Genomic DNA, 21,987 nt, shown 5'->3' on the forward strand with positions numbered 1-21,987 from the left:
TCATTCCATTCCATCAAATTCGTTTTACAATCTGTTTAGTTTATTAACTTGTTTTGTTATTTCAATTTTCGTATAAATCTAAATCCCCCTTTACTTTAATGTCCAATTTAGTTAGAAATCAATTTAGTTTGTGCTTTTAAGTGTTTGATTCATTTTATTTCCCAATTTCGTCCAAATTCACCAAAGTGCTCAAAACTGCCCAGAAAGTGATTTTAAGGCAGTTTTGAGTGTTTTGGGTGATGTTTGAGTCTTTTGGTTTGTTTTAATGTTTTAAGTGTTTAGTTTTGCATTCTTTGAGTCTAGTATAGTGTTTCATATTGTTATTTTACGTTTTTGAGTCAAATCCAAGTGGTTAACAATCCCTCCTAATCCCCGGTCTAGAACGATCCCTACTTATACATATACTACAATTTGACGAAAAGAGGGTTTAATTTGTGTGCGTATAAATCACGCATCAAATTTTGGCGCCGTTGCCGGGGATTAGCAATTTTGCTAATCTCTTGGATTGTTTGTTTCTGTTATGTATTTTAGTTTTAGTTTTTGATTTTTGTTTTGTTTGTTGAATTCAAATACTAGAGAAGAACAACATGGCACTTGATAATGCTTCTCTTTTGTCACAGCTCATGGAAAGGTCTCAAATGCAAAGTGTTGATATATTTGATCTTCAATCAAGGAATAACGTGTTTTCCAATACTTACAGTTCAGATTGGAGTGATCATTCAAACTCTATGTGGTGGGAACCTCAACATGTTCAAGAAGAAGGATATTGGCAGCCATATGAGGAGTTCTATTCAAGACCTATACACCCACCACAACCTCATATTCAATATGCCCAACCAAATTTAAGTTCGTCAATAGATTATAATCAAAAGCTTAACGAATTAATTTGTTTGGTGCAGGGCTCACAAAATCAAGACAATGAGGATCGACAAGAAGACAAAAGGTTGGACCACTTGGAAAAGCAAATTGGGCAGATAGCGGAGTTCGTAGGACAATTTTGCGACCAAGGCAAACTCCCTAGTTCAACCATTGTAAATCCGAAGGGAGGATTTGAAGCACCTTTGTCAGAAGCACTTATTGCTCCTACGCCATCTAATTCAAGTAAGGTTGTTCCAATTAGTTCTAACCCCATTCCAACAAATATCCCTATTCCTTGCAGGTTCATGAATTCCAAGGAAGAAGAAAGTGGAAAAGACATCTTGGAAGCCCTTCCAAAGGTGCAAAGTAGGGAATGTCATGAATTCATCAAAGAGGACGTTCTTGAAACCAAAAAATCCAAAGAAGTTAAATTTGATGACATTGGACAAGTCATAACCATCACTTGCAATCTGGCCAAGTCCAATATCCCTGAAACTTTGAAAGGAGTGGTGTTTGTCATTGAGTTCTTATCGGACAAAACAAGTAAGTTTTTTTTTCCAAATTCCATTACATTTTATACTAACTTGCTGTTTTTTATGAATCAGGCACCTACACTAGAATTCAAACCAATGCCGGTTCACTTCAAGTATCACCTTCCATTCAAGGACCAATTCCATGCCGTTTGATTTTATTTATGTTAAAAAAAAAAAAAAAAAAAAAAAAAAAAAAAAAAATTTATTTATTAAACATGGAGAAAGATGGAGCTTCACAAAGGTTGTTTACGTGAAGCCCTACTACGAGGCGTCGAAGCGGAAGGCATAGAAGCGGGAGGCATAGTAGCGGAAGGCATCGAAGCGGAAGGCTTTGGAGCGGAAGGCATCGGAGCGGAAGGCATCGGAGCGAGAGGCATCGGAGCTAGAGCATTGCAGGCCTCAATACTTGGCCAAGCGCTGGATGAGCCAGGAAAAAGGTGCCTCTGGAGGAAAGACGAAAACCTTTGACGGTCACTGTGAATCCGACCTTCAGACTCTTGCAGCTCATCAAGCTTCCTCTTCATGCCCGTCGAATAGTTGTTGGCAAGCACATGCAAACTTCTATTCTCGTACTTAAGCTGCTGGATCTCTTGCTTAAGACTTTCCACCTCTGCCATCAATGATTCCACCTGACGGGAGCGGGCAACCAGGCGTTGGCCCATGTTAGACACAGAACTCGCACACTGAACACTAAGTGCGAGGGACTCTTGAACGGCCAACTCATCGGACCGTCCTGACAGCAGCCTACTATCTTTTGGAGTGAGGAGGTTCCTAGCTACTATTGTAGCTGTTGTGGCGTCCTGCATCACGGAGTCTTCACCTGTAAGAAGACCGTTAGAAGATAAGAAAGAAGGGCGCCATACGTTACCTTGACGCGGCGCGCCCGTATCACTGCTAAGGCTCAATTCCAAGCTAAGGTTCGATGAGTTTGCCATTTTTCAAAAGTGTTCAAAGAGAAGGGATGGAGTTAAATTTCAAAGGGCCGGAGTCGATTTTCAAGAATGGGAAGTCTTCAGAGTGTGTTTGTTGGCGGTGATCGATACCTCTATAAGAAGCCAAGGCGACGCGTCCTCCGATTCAAAAAGCCGGAATTTCCGGCGAAATTTAGGCGACGCTTTCTCGGCTTTTCAGAAAACGCGTTCAACTTTGTCAAAAGATTTCTGACAAAGCTGAAAACACGTGGAGGCCATCATCGCAACTACACGTCTTTAGCCGACAAGCGCAAAGTTCGGCGACGCTTTCTCTGCTTTTCAGAAAACGCGTGCAGCTTTGTCAAAAGGAGCCGCATCCGCACTACCACGTATCGTTCAGAAAGCAAAGGGGCGTCGTTCAGAAATCGAAGGGGCGCCTGCTCAGAAATCGAAGAGGCGTCGTTCTGATATCGAAGAGACATTTGTCGACAAGGGTAAAAGAATAGTACCACCATTTGATATTATCTCTATATATGTCGACCTTCGTCTTTTATGGCAAGGCAAACCTGAAGAACCATGCCCAACTCTCCCTCACCTCTGAGGGCGCACTCCCAGTAAAGCCTTTCGAAATACTCAATTCTTTCTTCTTCCCCAAAGATGATACCAGATGCCTGGAGTACATATGACCCAGGAGGAAACAGCACAACAAATACATGTGCTGATTCATTCACCGCTTCTTCAAAAGCAAAGGTATCTCATATCATCAAGGTCAAAAGCAAAAGTATCTCATATCATGCTCTTTCCCTGTCTTTTTCTTTGTCCTTGTTCTTACTCGCATGGCAAAGTAAAAGAAGCAATCAGCCGGCACTTGTAGTCAATCTTCCGATCTGGAGCCAACTGCCTGGAATCTATTCCTGATTGCTTACCTAGCGCTGCTCTCGAGTAGTCATCTTCAACGGTTGATACACTTCCGGAGAAGGGACCACTTCTGCAAAGGGGAGCGAGTAAGGCAAGTGAAAATGATACATTGAAGCATGTGGAGACAAACATAGGCTGAGTTATCCTCCAACCCTTTTCAATACGAATTGGAAAGATTGAACAAAGAAACAGACCAAAGGGGTAGGCTCAGACCTTCGGGGTAAGCTCAGACCTTCGGGGAAGACCAAAAGAATCCTCCAGCCCAGTAGCACAAAGGAAAATCAATGATGGGCGGAAACCAGTTCAAGAGTAAGCCTGTGGAGTCACTATGATCAAAGCCTCAATGCAATTACCAAGGAGAAGAGGGAATTTACACTCCATAACCAGATTTGCGTCCCTAAACTCTTCTCTTTGTTAATTACATTCTGCCATGTTTAGTATGTTTAAATGCTTTTTGTGTGTTTACTTATGCTTTGTTTAAATCTATGCTTAAAACATTGAGGACAATGTTTGATTTAAGTGTGGGGGGGTAACTAATGTTGTTAATGCAAATTCGTGGGATTTTATCACCCATTACTTCAAATGTTGTTCCTTGCTGTTTTAAGATGTTTTTAAGTTGTTTTAGAGTGTTTTAGTATGTTTTATTTTTATAACTCCGAAAATCACATAAAAATTTGAAAAACATGTTTTAAAAAAAAGCCTAAAAAGAGTGTTTTGAGTCGTTTTTGTGTGTTTGTGTCTTAGGGTACCTTCCAACACAATGATAAGGATTTGGTTTGTAATTGCATGACGGTTAAAAAGAAGTTATAAACATAGAGAAAAGTTTGATTTACTCTTGGTATATGCTTGGTTATGGTTATAATGTATGACCTCACATGCAATCATAAAAGAAAAATTCGTTTTTGTAACATGCTTGAAGGAAGGAACTCAAACAAACGCTACAACCCTGTGAGACTCGAGCCATTACCTTCGTTGGAGAGTTATTTTCTGTGATTCTTTGCTTTCTAAAGTTGTTGCATGATCTCATTATTCCTTGCTTGGTTGCTACTTAGAATGCAATTGTATCATGATAGAACTAAATGCTAGAACTTATATCCGTTTCATTCAAAGCATGACATTGAATTGCATAACATATATCAAGATGAAGTTGTGTAGTTGCCACCATAACCAAATAGCCTTACTTCCCATATTTCGTACTTGTTGTAAGTTTTAACCCCGTTGAGCCTTGTTTAGCCCATGTTCTTTGTTAACCCATATCATCCTCACCTAGCCTAGATTAGGACCATCCGTACCCTTGTTCTTGAAGCATAGTGAGCATGACGGATAATGAATTCCTTTTGATTAATATGTTGCAGAAAATAAGTGTGGGGGAAGGGATTTTTGTGTTTATGTATGTGCCTAAGTCTTAAAGGAGGCACGGGAAAAAGAAAAAAAAATGTGAGAAAAAGAAGAAGAAAAGAAAGAAAAAGAGTGAAAATAAGTGAGAATGGACTCACAAGTGTGATTGTTGAAGAAAGGGCCCAAAAAGTTTGAATATGGCCCTAAGTTTTGTGTGACTTCCCCTTGGGTGTTCAAAGTTGACTTCTGCGTTCTAAAGGGAATTCTAAGTGCCTAATTCAATACTTTGCTCACTATTGCTTAAAGAACGTTTGTTTTCCCTATCCTTTCATTGTTAGCCAACTCCCCAAGCCCCGTTACAACCTTTGACTTCTATCTTGATCGTTATGTGTTCAATAATGTGGAGTTTGGAATTGATATGAGCTTATGGAATCACTGGTTCTCGTTCTAAGTAGTAGCATTCCATTCATGAGATCATATTCATGTCATTGTCGTAAATCCAGAAAATGCTTTCTTTGATATAACATATGTGAGTGTTAGAATTCATATTTACATCAATCTTCTCACATATAACTAGTGTAGGGTGTGTAGTCAGAAAATCTGTGTGAAAAACGAGTGCATATCTTGTAAGGATTTGAGCAATTTCTCTAAGGCATGTTACTACATTCAAAACATGGTTTTAAATGCTTAATTGTGAAATAGTACGTGGTGACTATGATTAAGAATGTACTTAAGTGTAAAGATGGCTAAAATATGTGGGAATAATGATTTTTAACTTGTCATGAGCATTGGAAATCCTTGAGACAATTGTTGGAAGGTGTAGGTTGTGTTTTGTTCGTTTCGTTTTGTTTTTGGTTTCTTTTGTTTTGTTTTGCTCGAGGACTAGCAAAAGCTAAGTGTGGGGGAATTTGATAGGAGCATATTTAGGCGACTTACTTAGCTTGTTTTCGTGCATTTATATTGTTAATTCATAGTTGTTTTAGTAGTTTAAGCCATTTTCGTGTGTTTTTAGGTTCATATGGCTAAGGAAGCAAATAGATGCATTTTGGAGCATTTTGGAGCAAATTAGAGATTGAAATGGATATCATATGCTTGGAGCCAAGAGGATGGACGAAATTGAAGGATTCCTAATCCATTGCAGCCACATGCACATTCAATCATTCACACCAAAACCTTGCACATGCTTTCCCATTTCATTATTCATTCACTTTGCAGCCACCATTCACTCTTTAATCCACATGCATTCATCATCATTCACCACACCTTGCAGCCACATGCATTCCCCTTTTATATTTCCAACCCACATGCACTTCCCCCTTTATCATTTCAGCACATGCACTTCCCACTTCATCATTTCAGCCACCAAACATTCACATGCATTTCATTCATCATTTCCACCCCCACATGTCCCTTTAATCATTCAAACATGCACTCCCTTTAATCACATGCATAAATCAGCCACATGCATCTCCCATCACCATTTCAGAATTCTAGCATTTGCACATGCAACCTAGCTGTCATGTTCCCTCTCCCATCCATCCATCTCCCTATAAAAACCATACACACTTCATTCATTCTCATTCATACACTCTTCCATATTCCAGAAATTCGTCAAAACCTCTCCACACCCTTGCAACAGCCACCAAAACACTTTTCTCCTCCATTACAGCCACTCCAACCACTCCCCAAACCATTCACACCATCAAACTATCCTTAGACCTTGTGCTACAACGAAGAGGAAGATAAGAGGGCCTAAACGTTCATACAATTCAAGTTTGAGTTGTTGGAATGTTTAGGTGTTTCTTTGATTTCAATGTTTAATTTCAATACTCTTTGTTTTGTACGAATGAGGAATGGAAGAGAAGAGGACCTAAACGTTCATACAATTCAAGTTTGAGTTGTTGGAATGTTTAGGTGTTTCTTTGATTCTCTTTGTTTTGTACCATGAGGAACTAAACCCCCCTTTGGTTAGGGGGTGATTCGAATATATGTTTATGCTTGCATTTTGATTTGAATACTTCTAATTGCGTTTCATAAATTGTGGATTCAATTCGTTTAACTGTTTGATTGATAACTTATTTATGTATGTTCATTGAGAGTGCACACTTAATTTTCATGCATGAATATGACGCTAGAATATAAGTGAGTTTCACCTAATCGTTATGAACTTATATTCACAAGTAGTGGAGGTTGCTTATAAACAATCGCGTTAAATGAATTCTTGGCATAAGTTTCATGCAATCCATAGTAACGAATGCCTCGTCAACACTTATAATTTTCATAGAGCGTAATGATTCTTGCTTGTACCTCTTCTATGCATTCATGTTGAGGACTTGTGGGGAATGTTTTGAATTGTCGCATGCATCATCCAATTCAATAACGTTAGGAAGATTTGAAGGTTAATTAGTGCATCACGGTTAACCCGGGGTGTTGAGTATCATAGTTTATTGAAATGCAATTGGAAATCATTTTATTATGCAAGTATAACATGTATGGAGATGAACCCCTTAGCCATTCTATCATCCATTCATTCCATTCCATCAAATTCGTTTTACAATCTGTTTAGTTTATTAACTTGTTTTGTTATTTCAATTTTCGTATAAATCTAAATCCCCCTTTACTTTAATGTCCAATTTAGTTAGAAATCAATTTAGTTTGTGCTTTTAAGTGTTTGATTCATTTTATTTCCCAATTTCGTCCAAATTCACCAAAGTGCTCAAAACTGCCCAGAAAGTGATTTTAAGGCAGTTTTGAGTGTTTTGGGTGATGTTTGAGTCTTTTGGTTTGTTTTAATGTTTTAAGTGTTTAGTTTTGCATTCTTTGAGTCTAGTATAGTGTTTCATATTGTTATTTTACGTTTTTGAGTCAAATCCAAGTGGTTAACAATCCCTCCTAATCCCCGGTCTAGAACGATCCCTACTTATACATATACTACAATTTGACGAAAAGAGGGTTTAATTTGTGTGCGTATAAATCACGCATCAGCCACCACGTTTTCACACCCTTTCTTGTCTCGGATTTCAAGATCGAACTCTTGAAGTAGGAGCATCCAACGAATGAGTCTTGGCTTAGCCTCCTTTTTGGTGAGAAGATACTTCAAGGCTGCATGGTCAGTGAAAACAATTACTTTAGTACCAAGAAGATATGATCTAAACTTATCTAAAGCAAATACAACCGCCAAGAGTTCTTTTTCGGTTGTAGAATAATTCAATTGAGCATCATTTAAAGTGCGTGAAGCATAATAAATAACATGTGACTGTTTATTTTTCCTTTGACCCAAAACAGCCCCAAGTGCATAATCCGATGCATCACACATCAATTCAAAGGGAATGGACCAATCCGGGGGAGTTATGATGGGTGCCGTGGTGAGTAAGTCTTTTAGATGCTTGAATGCCTTCTCACACGCCTCGTTGAACTCAAAAGACACATCCTTTTGGAGTAGGCGGCATAGGGGTTGTGCAATCTTGGAAAAGTCCTTGATAAATCGTCGATAGAATCCTGCATGGCCAAGAAAAGAACGGACCTCTCTAACCGACGTAGGAGAGGGTAAGTGACGTACAAGATCTATTTTAGACTTATCAACTTCAATTCCTTTTTCAGAGATGATATGACCCAAAACTATACCTTGTTTAACCATAAAATGACATTTTTCCCAATTCAAAACAAGGTTAGTTTCCATGCATCTTTTCAAGATTAAAGTGAGATTATGCAAACAAGCATCAAATGAGTCTCCAAACACACTAAAATCGTCCATAAATACTTCAATTATCTTTTCAACATAATCAGAGAAGATACTTACCATGCATCGTTGGAAAGTGGCCGGTGCATTGCATAAACCAAATGGCATACGACGATATGCAAAAGTACCAAATGGACAAGTAAAGGTGGTCTTTTCTTGATCATCCGGCGTTATGACAATTTGATTATAACCCGAATAACCATCAAGAAAGCAATAAAAAGAATGACCGGCTAACCTTTCAAGCATTTGATCAATGAATGGCAAAGGGAAGTGATCTTTCCTTGTTGCGGCATTTAGCTTTCTATAGTCAATGCACACCCTCCAACCGGTTTGAATGCGTGTAGGCACAAGTTCATCTTCTTCATTCTTCACCACAGTCACTCCGGATTTCTTTGGCACAACTTGAACCGGTGAAACCCAACGGCTATCCGAGATAGGATAGATCACCCCACAATCTAGAAGCTTGATAATCTCCTTTTTCACAACTTCCATCATTGGAGGGTTGAGCCGGCGTTGAGCCTCTCTGGTTGGTTTAGCCCCCTCCTCTAAAAGTATGCGATGCATGCAAGTTGTAGGACTAATACCCTTTATGTCGGCCAAGGTCCATCCTATGGCCGTCTTGTGCTCTTTCAACACCCGAATCAATTTCTCCTCCTCCATTGCTGTGAGGGATAAGGAAACTATGACAGGCAACGTCTCATTGTCTCCCAAATAGACATACTTCAAATGATCCGGCAATGGTTTAAGCTCAAGAATGGGTGCCTGAATCACTGAAGGTAACAACTTGTTAGTCGAAACAGGAATTGGACTCGGTTTTGGAGGCTTACCAAAGTGTTGTGGCAATGACTTAAGTGCAGCAACCATCTCGGCCTCATCTTCACTTCTAGGCACGGCAAAACCAGATTTTTGCCCAATTCCTTGTGCAATTGTTGTTTCAAGTGTATCCCTCTCCAAAGAATCGAGAAATTCCTGCGCCAAATCATCAATTATATCAATAGAAAAGCAAGAATGATCGTCCTTAGGAAATTTAATACTTTCAGAAAGATTGAAATCAATGACTTCCCCATCAAATTCCATCGTTAAAGTTCCTTTAAACACATCTATCTTGGTGCGGGCTGTTTTCATGAAGGGCCTCCCTAATAGAATCGGTAATGGGGTGGAATGGGGTGAATCCTCCATGTCAAGCACGTAGAAATCCGCTGGAAAAATCAAGTTATCAACCTGTACCAAAACATCTTCCAAAACACCCTTTGGATATGCATTAGAACGATCGGCTAATTGAATTATCACACCATCATTTTTAAGCTCACCTAAGTTCATAGATGCATAAATAGAGTATGGCATAACATTAATCGAAGCCCCTAAGTCTAACATGCATTGTTCAAACTTAGTATTACCAATAACGCACGGAATTGTAAAACTACCCGGATCTTTGCATTTAGGGGGTAATTTCCTTTGTAACACAGCAGAGACATTTTCACTTACCTGGACCACCTCCTTGTTTGAAATCCTCTTCCTCGTTGTGCAAAGCTCTTTTAAGAACTTGGCATACTTAGGGACTTGCTTGATTGCATCAAGGAGCGGAATGTTAACTTGAACTTTCCTAAAGGTTTCCAAAATGTCCTTTTCACTCTCCTCCTTCTTTGATTGCCTAAACCTGCTAGGAAAGGGCACGTTTAGTGGAATGGAACTTGACAAAGTCGAATTTGGACTTACCTTAGGCATATTGGACGGTTTTGGCACAATAGGGGGCTGCGGCAAAGATTCTTTCACCCTTGCCGTGGCCTTTATTCCTTGTTCCTCCTCTTCTTGCAGCAACACGTCCTCTTCTTGACTTGTTTTGGACGTGCTTGGGGTGGTTTCGACCTCCTTACCACTTCTCAACATGATTGCCTTGGCAGATTCGAATCCTCCCCTTGGATTGACAACGGTTGAGCTAGGGAGCTTGCCTTTGTCTCGGAATTGTCCTACAAATTCCGCAATCTGCCCAATTTGTTTTTCCAAGTGATCCACCCTTTTGTCTTGGTTTTGCATGGCTTTGGTTTGATCCTCTTGCCCCTGAGACAAATTGGTAAGTAATTTAAGAAGTGTTTCATTGCCCAACGACGTACCTTGATTGTTTTGGGCAGGTTGTGCTTGGTTTGGATTGGGGCCGAATGGCTTGGTGTAGAACCCCGGGGGTTGTTGTCTAAAGCCTCCTTGTTGTTGAGGTTGTTGAGGTTCCCTCCACTTGAAGTTTGGATGGTCTCTCCAACCCGGATTGTATGTGTTGGAATATGGATCATTCCTTGGTTGATTGTGGCTCGGAAATCCCATGGCATTTGCACTCTCCCATCCCCCATTCTCAATCAATTGAGGGCATTTTTCCGAAGGGTGTCCTTGGATAGAACATACACCACATACAATCGGTCCTTGTATCTTCATTCCTTCGGCCATCTGAGACACAATAGAAGTAAGATTAGCTATCTGAGATTGAATATCGGATTGAGAACTTACCTCATTCAAGTGTTGCCGTGGGGGGTCCCTTTGCCCAAGTCCTTCATATTGTTGTGCATTTAGAGCACGGTTTGCAATTAGGGTCTTGGCCGACATAGGAGTTTTGTCCACCAATGCACCTCCCGCCGAAGCATCGAGCATTTGCCTTTCAATGGGAAGAAGGCCCTCATAGAAATATTGAAGGAGAAGCTCCTCCTTCATTTGATGTTGAGGACACGATGCAACAAGGGCTTTAAAACGCTCGTAGTATGCCGGAAAAGATTCTCCTTGACTTTGTTGGATTCCGCTAATTTTCTTCCTCAAGAGAATGACTCTTGAAGTAGGGAAGAACTTCTCCAAGAACGCTCTCTTCATGCTCTCCCAAGAAGTAACGGTCCCGGGTGCCAATTCATAAAGCCAATCCTTAGCCTTTTCCACAAGAGAGAATGGAAAAGCTTTCATCATTAGAATGTTCCCATCGACATTTATGGGTGTCATGCTCGAACAAACAACCTCGAACTCCTTGAGATGCTTGTTGGGATCTTGCATGGAAAGCCCATGGTATTTCGGAATGTGGTGCAACAAGCTTGACTTCAACTCGAATTCATCGGTCTTGCCTTGGGCAGCCGCGGGGTATTGAATGCATAATGGTGCGGCATTGGCCAACCCCGAGGCCGAAAGCTCTTTAATGGTCCGATTGTCTGCTGCCATAACTTCTTCTTCCACACTTTCAAACTCAGATTCGGCCTCTGAACTTGAACTAGGTTCACTAGGTTCGGGATGCCTCCTCTTTCTTCTCAAATCACGTTCGAAATCGTCGTTAAAGTCCAAGATATGTGCATGCACAGTTTGAGAACTCCGCGTCATGCACTAGTACCTAAACCAAGAAAACAAAACAAAATGAGAAAACTAGGTAAATTACACTAAAAACATACGGCAAAAACACAAGGGATTAGCAATTTTGCTAATCCCCGGCAACGGCGCCAAAATTTGATGCAAAAATAGTTAAACACACAAATTAAACCCTATGGATGACAATTGTAGTAAATGAGCAAATAGGGATCGTTCTAGACCGGGGATTAACTAGGGATGCTAATCAATGTGAAATTGACTCAAAAACGTAAGAACACAATATAAAACACTTACTAGACTCAAAGAATGCAAAACTAAACTTTAAAACACTAAAACAAACCAAAAGACTCAAACATCATGATGCTAACTAAATAAACACACAAATTAAAACCCTCTTGTGACAATTGTAGTAAAGATGCAAGTAGGGATCGTTCTAGACCGGGGATTAGGAGGGATTGCTAAACACTTGGAAACTGACTTAAAAACTCAAAAACAAAGTTTAAAACACTAAACTCGACTCAAAGAATGCAAAACTAAAAGTTAAAACACTTAAACAAACCTAAAACCCAAAACAGCAACTAGAAGACTCAAAACTGCCTAAAAACCACTTTCTGGGCAGTTTTGAGCACCTACACTAATTTGGACGAAATTGGGTAAAAACTTGAATCTAAATACTTAGAAACATAAATCAAAACACTTTCTAACTAATCTAAGACTTCAAATTAAAGGGGGATTTGTTTTGGACGAAAATTTAACATAAAACAGAAACTTTAAACTAAACAGATTGTAGAATGTTTTTGGATAAAAAGGATGGATAAAAAGCTAGTTAGGAGGTTCTTCTCCACACATGTCACACTTGCAAACAAAACGATTTTCAGTTGTTCTTCCAATAAATTATAAATACTCAACGCCCCAGATTAACCGTGAATTGCACTAATTAACCCTCAGTTTTTCCACAAGTTATTAAGTTGGATGATTGCATACGACAACTCAAAACATTCCCTACAAGTTCCCTACATGAATTGCATAATAGAGATACAAGCAAGAATCATTAAGTTCTATGAAAAACATAAGCATTGACGAAGCATTCGTTACTATGAATTGCATGAAACTTATGCTAAGAATTCATTCAACGCGATCGTTTTCAAGCGACCTTCACTACTTGTGATTATAAGATTGTAACTATTAGGTGAAACTCCCTCATAATCTAGCATCATATTCATGCATGAAAACTAAGCGTGCACTCTCAATCAACATACACAAATAAGGTAACAATCAAATAGATGAACGAATTTAATCCACAACTTATGAAATAACAACTGAATGTAATCAAATCATATTGCAAGCATGTACATGGTTTCGAATTCCCCCCTAACCAAGGGGGTTTAGTTCCTCATACTCACAACACAAAGAATATCAAAATTAAACATGGAATTCAACGGAAAGACAACACCTAAAACGTTCCAGCAATCCTCAATAGACTGGCATGAACGTCCCAAGCTTTTTCTCCTCCTCTTGTCTGCGGCACAAGAACTAGGACAGGTTCTAGGGGTTATTTAGATGGATGAGTAGGTAAGGAATGATATGGTAGTGTTTAGGGGACATGGGAGTTGCGGCAAAGTGTGAAAATATGGCAGATTGGTGGAGGAAGGCTGCGGCAAGGGGGCTGAATATATTTTGACGAATTTCTGAGTTGTGGTGAGGGTTGTGTGTGCGGCATGGTGGTAAAACATATATATATAGGCAGCCAAACCCTAAAGAAATCAGGTTAGACAAATGGGCTAGGGTTTGGGTGCGGCAAGGGTTGGAAATCCACCAGAAAATAGGGTTTCTAGAACATTAGGTGCGGCATGGGCTTAGGGTAGATGGATTAGGGTTTAACTTGGCAGAAATTAAATGATTAGGCCCTAGGGTGCGGCTGATTAAGTGGGCTAGGATTAGGGTTTAGGTGCGGCATGGGCTTAGGGTTTAGGTCATCTAAAAGCCCAAAGCCAAGAATAGAAACTTACGATAATGGAAACCTCCAAGAATAGAAACTTCCAACTTTAGAAACTTTGGTTGCCAATTCCGACTTCTTTGCTCTTCACTTTCATTTCTTCATTTCTTAAGCTCCTTTTACCTTCAACCTCGTCCATTCCTCGTGCTCCATTTACATACACCACATTCCAGCTCAGTTTTTGCTCCAAAAGCTCCAAATTGCATCATTTCATGTAATATGTCCTTTAAACCTGAAAACACATGAAAGTAGCTTAAAAGACTACTTTAACGAAGAAAACATAACAAAAATGCATAAGAACTAGCTAACTAAGGCGCATAAATATGCTCCTATCAAATTCCCCCACACTTAGCTTTTGCTAGTCCTCGAGCAAAACAAACAAAAGAAAGAAAACAAAACGAAACAAACTAACCAAAACAAAATCTAAACCTTCCAACGTTTGCCTCAGGGATTTCCAATGCACATGACATGTTAAAGATCGTTATCCCCACAGATTTGAGTCCTCTTTACACAAGCACATACTTAATTAAAGCCACTACTCACTTGTTCACAAGTAATCAATTAAAACAATGCTTTGAATGTAGTAACATGCCTTAGAGAATTCCCTCAATTCCTTACAAGATATACACTCTATTTTCACTCAGATTTTCTAACTCCACACCCTATACTAGTCATATGTGAGAAGATTGATGTAGATATGAAAACGAATGCTCACATATATGTTTCACAACGAATGCAATTTCTAGAGTTAAGAAGCATGTTTAGATATGATCTCATGAATGGAATGCTACTACTTAGATGCGAGAACCAGTGACACCATATGCTCATACCAAATCCAAACTCCACAAATTGACACACATAACACTCAAGATAGAAGTTAAAGGTTGTAATGGGGCTTGGGGTGTTGGTTAACAAGGAAAGGATAGGGAAAACAAACGTTCTTCAAGCAATAGTAAGCAAAGCAATGAAATTGAGACTTAGAATTCACTTAGATTGCAGAAATTAACTTTAAAACACAAGGGAAAGATTTAGACAACTCCTTAGGGCCGAATTCATTGTTTTGGACCCTTACTTCAACAAACAATACTTTGGAACTCTTTTTCTTAACTTTTCAACTTTTTTTTTTTTTTTTTTCTTTTTTTTTTTTTTTTTTTTTTCTTTGCCGTGCCTCATTCAAGACTTTGGCACACCCGTATATCAAGAATCCTTCCCCCACACTTGTTTTCTACAATGCAATGATCAAAAGGAATTCATCTTTGAGTTATGCTTTTACTATGCTTCAAGAACAAAGGTATGGGTGGTCCTACTCTAGGCTAGGTGAGGATAATTGTGGGTTAACAAAGAAAGTAGGCTACACAAGGCTCAACGGGGTTAAATCCTACAAACAAATGAAATAAGGAAATATGGCAATTTGGCTATGGTGGTCACTACTAACTTCATCTTGAATATGTGTTATGCAATTCAATAACATGTTTTGAATGAAATTGACATGAGTTCTAGTATTTGGAACTAAATGATGAAACGCCTTCTAAGTAGCAACCAAGCAACGAATAATGAGATCATGCAACGACTTTAGAAAACAAAGAATGCACAGATTTTAACTCTCCAAATAAACATTTAGGTTCAAGTCTCACAAGGTTGTAGCGTTAATTTGAGTTCCTTCCTTCAAGCATGTTACAAAAACTGATTTTTTTCTTTTATGATTGCATGTGAATTCATAAGTTATAACCACAACCAAGCATAAACATAGAGTAAATCAAACTTTCATCCATGTTAATCACTCTCTTTAACAGCCATGTATTTAAAAACCAAATCCTCATCATTGTGTTGGAAGGTACCCTAAGACACAAACAAACACACAAAAACAACTCTTTTTTTTTGGGTTTTTTAAAACAAATTTTTCAAATTTTTCTTTGATTTTCGGATTTTTACTTCAAAACATACTAAAACACACCAAAACTGCTTAAAAACACTTAAAAACAGCAAGGAACAAGTTTTGAAATAATGGGTGATAAAATCCCACGAATTTGCATGAAAAACACTTAGTTACCCCCCCACACTTAAATCAAACATTGTCCTCAATGTTTTAAGCATAGAATCACACAAAGAAACACACAAATAGCAAGTAAAACAACTAAATAGGCAGATTAGAAAGAACCAACAAAGAGAAGGGTTTAGGAACGCAAATCTGGAATTGGAGTGCTTTCTCGGTCTTCCTTTGTTGAATGCATGGGTTGCCTCCCAAGTAGCGCTTGCTTTAACGTCGTACAGCCGGACGAAGACCTCATTCACTCCTTACTAGGGGCCACGGCTTCCAAGGGTATGTCATCCACGGCATGCTCCACAAAGGTGTCATAATAGGGCTTCAAACGATGCCCGTTCACCTTGAATTCGTGTCCCGTTTTCAAGCTTTGGATTTGGACTGCACCATGAACAAAAACATTAGTAATAACAAATGGTCCAATCCACTTAGAACGTAACTTACCGGGAAACAAACGTAAACGGGAATTGAACAATAGCACTTTCTGCCCAATTGAGAATGATTTCCCACGGATCATGTTGTCATGGAAGGCTTTGGTCTTTTGCTTGTAAATGCTTGCATTATCATATGCCTCGTGCCGTATTTCATCAAGCTCATTCAATTGGAATTTCCTAAGACTTCCCGCTTCATCTAAGTGCATGTTGAACTTCTTGACGGCCCAAAGAGCTTTATGCTCCAACTCCACGGGAAGATGGCACGCCTTGCCATAGACAAGTCGAAAGGGGGACATCCCAATGGGGGTTTTGTACGCCGTACGATACGCCCACAGTGCATCATCTAACCGTAAGCTCCAATCCTTCCTTGTTGGCCCAACGGTCTTCTCAAGTATTTGCTTGATCTCTCGATTGGAAACCTCGGCTTGGCCATTCGTTTGAGGATGGTAAGGTGTAGAAACCTTATGGGTGACATGGTATTTCCTCAATAACGCTTCAATGGTCCGATTGCAAAAGTGTGACCCTCCATCACTAATGATCACTCGTGGCATTCCAAACCTTGCAAAAATGTTAGTTCTAATAAAATCTGCAACCACTTTAGAATCATTAGTCCGGGTGGCCTTGGCTTCCACCCATTTTGACACATAATCAACCGCAAGCAAAATATACATGAAACCATACGATGAAGGGAAGGGACCCATAAAATCAATACCCCAAACATCAAAAATTTCAACATTTAGGATAGAAACCTGCGGCATTTGGTCCTTTGCACTAATTCCACCCATTCTTTGGCATTTATCACATGTTAAGCAAAACGTTCTAGCATCCTTAAAAATACTAGGCCAATAAAATCCACATTGTAACACTTTGAGGGCCGTGCGTTGTGTGCCAAAGTGCCCTCCACATGCATATGTATGACAAAAACTCAAAATTGAATGACATTCAGAATCATGCACACAACGACGTATAATCTGATCGGGACAAAATTTCCATAAGTATGGATCATCACACACATAAAACCGTGCATCATGCCTAAGTTTGTCACGTTGGTGCCTATTAAACTCACTTGGAATACGTTTTGACACCAAAAAATTAACTATATCGGCATACCACGGTGTACTAACCTTTATGGACAGCAATTGTTCATCGGGGAATGTCTCTGCAATGGGTAGGGACTCCTCATTATGCACCATGCGGCTTAGGTGGTCAGCCACCACATTCTCCACGCCCTTCTTATCCCGAATCTCAATGTCAAACTCTTGTAGAAGCAATAGCCATCGAATTAGTCTAGGCTTGGCCTCTTTTTTTGTGAGCAAATACTTGAGAGCTGCATGATCAGTAAAAATAATGACTTTAGTCCCAAGTAAATATGACCGAAACTTATCTAATGCAAATACCACAGCAAGTAATTCTTTTTCAGTTGTTGAGTAATTTAATTGAGCATCATTTAATGTTCTAGAAGCATAATAAATAACATGAGGTTGTTTGTCCTTTCGCTGCCCCAAAACAGCACCAATCGCATAGTCCGAAGCATCGCACATCAACTCGAATGGAAGGCTCCAATCTGGAGGTGTGATAATGGGAGCCGAAGTGAGAGCCTCCTTGAGGTGCTTGAATGCCGTGGAACATGCATCATCAAACTCAAACGCCACCTCTTTTTGCAGCAATCGACATAGTGGCTGTGCAATCTTCGAGAAATCCTTTATGAACCGCCTATAAAAACCTGCGTGACCAAGAAACGAACGAACCTCTCTAACCGAAGTTGGAGCGGGTAAGTGACGAACAAGGTCTACCTTAGATTTATCTACTTCAATGCCTTTTTCAGAAATAATATGTCCTAGAACAATACCTTGTTTAACCATGAAGTGACATTTTTCCCAATTAAGCACAAGATTTGTTTCAACACAACGTTGCAAAATCAAACTAAGATTACTCAAACAAACATCAAATGAATTACCAAACACACTGAAATCATCCATAAAAACCTCAATAATTTTCTCAACATAATCTGAAAATATGCTCATCATGCATCTTTGAAATGTAGCAGGTGCATTACATAAACCAAATGGCATGCGACGATAAGCAAATGTACCAAAGGGGCATGTAAAAGTGGTCTTTTCTTGATCATCCGGGGCAATAACAATTTGATTATAACCAGAGTATCCATCAAGAAAACAATAAAATGAATGACCCGCTAACCTTTCCAACATTTGATCTAGGAACGGCAATGGGAAGTGGTCCTTCCTCGTGGTGGCGTTTATCTTCCTATAATCAGTGCATACACGCCAACCGGTTTGGATTCGAGTGGGCACTAACTCATTCTCCGCGTTTTCCACAACCGTCACTCCAGATTTCTTTGGCACACATTGGATCGGTGAAACCCACTTACTATCCGAGATAGGATAGATAACTCCACAATCTAACAGCTTGATTATCTCCTTCTTCACAACTTCCATCATCGGAGGGTTAAGACGGCGTTGAGCCTCTCTAGTTGGTTTGGCCCCCTCCTCAAGAAATATATGATGCATGCATGTGGCGGGACTAATACCTTTGATATCGGCCAATGTCCAACCTAGGGCAGATTTGAATTCCTTCAAAACACGCACTAGTTTCTCCTCTTCTTGTGCCGTGAGTGATGAAGAAATGATGGCCGGTAATGTCTCCTTTTCCCCCAAGAAAATGTACTTCAAATGGCCCGGTAATGGTTTGAGATCAAGGGTAGGTGCCTGAACTATAGATGGAAGCAATTTGTTAGTCGAAATGGGAATGGACTCACAGTTAGTATACTTACCATCAATCTTAGGTGAGGACTCAAGGGCAGCCACAACTTCAAGTAATTCCTCACTAGGGGGCACGGCATGGGATGACTCTTGTATGCCGTGGGCATGCATGCAATCTGCCCCCTTTGTTTTGAGTTCTATGCCTCGTGTAATGACTTTTTCAAGCGCATCGTCATTCAAATCGTCGAGATATCCCTGCGCCAAAGAGTCAATTATATCAATAGAAAAGCATGAATGGTCCTCACTAGGGTATTTAATGGAATCAGAAAGATTAAAATTAACAACTTCCCCATCGAATTCCATGGACAAAGTTCCACTATACACGTCAATCTTCGTCCGGGCCGTCTTCATGAATGGCCTTCCAAGTAGAATGGGCAGCGAAGGAGCATGGTCCGATTCATCCATTTCGAGGACATAGAAATCCGCCGGAAAGACCAAATGATTAACCTGCACAAGAACATCTTCCAAAACTCCCTTTGGATAGGCGTTAGATCTATCGGCCAATTGTATTATTACCCCATCATTTTTCAATGCTCCTAAGTTCATAGATGCATAAATGGAATATGGCATAACATTTATAGAAGCACCTAAATCAAGCATGGCAGATTCAAATCTAGTATTCCCAATAACACAAGGAATGGTGAAGCTACCTGGATCCTTGCATTTGGGAGGTAGTTTGCGTTGCAAGATGGCGGACACATTCTCACCTACCTTTACCACTTCCTTAGTCGACATCCTCTTCCTAGTGGTACACAACTCCTTCAAGAACTTAGCATACCTCGGAACTTGCTTGATTGCATCTAACAAAGGTATGTTAACTTGAACTTTCCTAAAGGTTTCAAGGATATCCTTTTCTGCCTCTTCTTTCTTCGTTTGCATGAACCTACTAGGAAAAGGCACATTTGAAGGGAAAACATTAGTATGAACCGAATTTGACCCATTTTTACCTTTATTGGCCGAATTGGACAGATTTGGGACCATAGGGACTTGCGGCAAAGGTGGAATCACCTTTGCCGTGGGCAACCTTGTTTCTTCCTCTTCCATTTGCAAAATTTCATCCTCGTTATGACCTGTTTTTGATGTAGGAACTGCCCCAACTTCCTTACCACTTCTTAGGGTGATTGCTTTGGCTGATTCGAAACCTCCCTTCGGATTTGGAATGGTGGAACTAGGGAGTTGTCCAGGATCTCGAAACTTACCTACAAACTCGGCAATCTGCCCAATTTGTTTCTCAAGTTGATCCACCCTCTTATCTTGGTTTTGCATAGCCTTCGCTTGATCTTCCTGCCCATTAGACAACTTAGTTAGTATCTTAAGGAGTGCATCATTGTCAAGAGACGTACCTGAGGCACTTGGGCCGGATTGGGGTTGATTTTGGGGTGGGCCGTAGGTTTTGGGAAAGAACCCCGGGGGTTGTTGCCTAAAGCCTCCTTGTTGTGGTGGTTGTTGTGGCTCCCTCCACTTGAAGTTCGGGTGGTCTCTCCAACCTGGATTATAAGTGTTAGAATACGGATCGTTCCTCGGTTGGTTTTGGCCTTGAAACCCAATTGCATTTGCACTCTCCCATCCACCATTTTCAATGAGTTGTGGGCACTTCTCAGAAGCATGTCCTTGGATAGAACACACTCCGCATACAATCGGTCCTTGCACCCTCATTCCTTCGGCCATCTGAGACACAATGGAAGTAAGATTAGCTAATTGTGAATGAATATCGGGTGTGGAACTTACCTCGTGAACTTGCTGCCGTGGGGGTCCTCTTTGGCCTACTCCTTCATACTGTTGAGCGTTCAATGCTCGGTTAGCGATCAAGACCTTGGCATCCCTGGGCGTCTTGTCCACCAATGCTCCACCCGCCGAAGCATCAAGCATTTGACGTTCTAAAGGTAGGAGACCCTCGTAGAAATATTGCAAGAGCAACTCCTCCTTCATCTGATGCTGTGGACAAGAAGCAACAAGTGATTTAAATCGTTCATAATATGTAGGAAAAGACTCACCTTCTTCTTGCTGGATTCCGCTTATCTTTTTGCGTAGGAGGATGATGCGAGAAGTTGGAAAGAACTTCTCCAAGTACGCTCTCTTCATACTCTCCCAAGAAGTGACAGTGCCGGGAGCTAACTCATATAACCAATCTTTGGCTTTATCCATCAAAGAGAATGGAAAAGCCTTCATCTTCAAGATGTTTCCGTCAACAGTGACGGGAGTCATACTAGAGCAAACTACTTCAAATTCTTTCAAATGTTTGTTAGGATCTTCCATGGACAAGCCATGGTATTTAGGAATATGATGAAGCAAACTTGACTTTAATTCAAACTCATCCGTCTTACCTTGGGCAGCCGTGGGGTATTGAATGCACAAGGGTGCGGCATTACCCAATCCCGAAGCTGCAAGCTCCTTGAGTGTCCGGGTGTCCACCGCCATGCCTTGTGGTTCTTCAAATACTCTTGCCGTGGGTTCCTCCTCCTCCTCTAGGACTTGTTCCTCGAGGTCAGATTCCGGGCTTGGTGGATTTGGTTCGTGTTGCTTCCTTGTCCGTCTCAAAGTCCTCTCAAAATCGTCGTCAAAATCCAAGATATGCTCACGAATCGGTTGAGAACTCCGAGTCATACACTAATACCTAAAATAAGGAAAACAAAACTAGGTCAGAGACTTAACAAAAATAAAGTAAACAGAAAATAACAATCCAAGGGATTAGCAAAGTTGCTAATCCCCGGCAACGGCGCCAAAAATTTGATGCTAACTAAATAAACACACAAATTAAAACCCTCTTGTGACAATTGTAGTAAAGATGCAAGTAGGGATCGTTCTAGACCGGGGATTAGGAGGGATTGCTAAACACTTGGAAACTGACTTAAAAACTCAAAAACAAAGTTTAAAACACTAAACTCGACTCAAAGAATGCAAAACTAAAAGTTAAAACACTTAAACAAACCTAAAACCCAAAACAGCAACTAGAAGACTCAAAACTGCCTAAAAACCACTTTCTGGGCAGTTTTGAGCACCTACACTAATTTGGACGAAATTGGGTAAAAACTTGAATCTAAATACTTAGAAACATAAATCAAAACACTTTCTAACTAATCTAAGACTTCAAATTAAAGGGGGATTTGTTTTG

General features: G+C 40.1%; 1 protein-coding gene across 1 annotated transcript in view; it reads right to left on the minus strand.

Annotated features, from left to right (window-relative positions):
- The window catches only part of LOC148697010 (uncharacterized), a 41,028-nt gene extending 21,172 nt beyond the window's left edge, over window positions 1–19,856 (minus strand). Inside the window, exons 1-3 of the mRNA XM_088693426.1 lie at window positions 19,695–19,856; window positions 16,006–16,029; window positions 8,745–11,411 (exon numbers count right to left, since the gene is read on the minus strand). Of these exons, the coding sequence (XP_088549552.1) occupies window positions 8,745–11,411; window positions 16,006–16,029; window positions 19,695–19,856 (2,853 nt within the window). The remainder of the gene's footprint in view (window positions 1–8,744; window positions 11,412–16,005; window positions 16,030–19,694) is intronic.
- Between the last annotated feature and the right edge of the window lie 2,131 nt (window positions 19,857–21,987).

This window comes from Pyrus communis, chromosome 5 (genome assembly GCF_041283825.1).
Source record: "Pyrus communis isolate YQ-2024b chromosome 5, ASM4128382v1, whole genome shotgun sequence".
NCBI classification, from domain to species: domain Eukaryota; kingdom Viridiplantae; phylum Streptophyta; class Magnoliopsida; order Rosales; family Rosaceae; genus Pyrus; species Pyrus communis.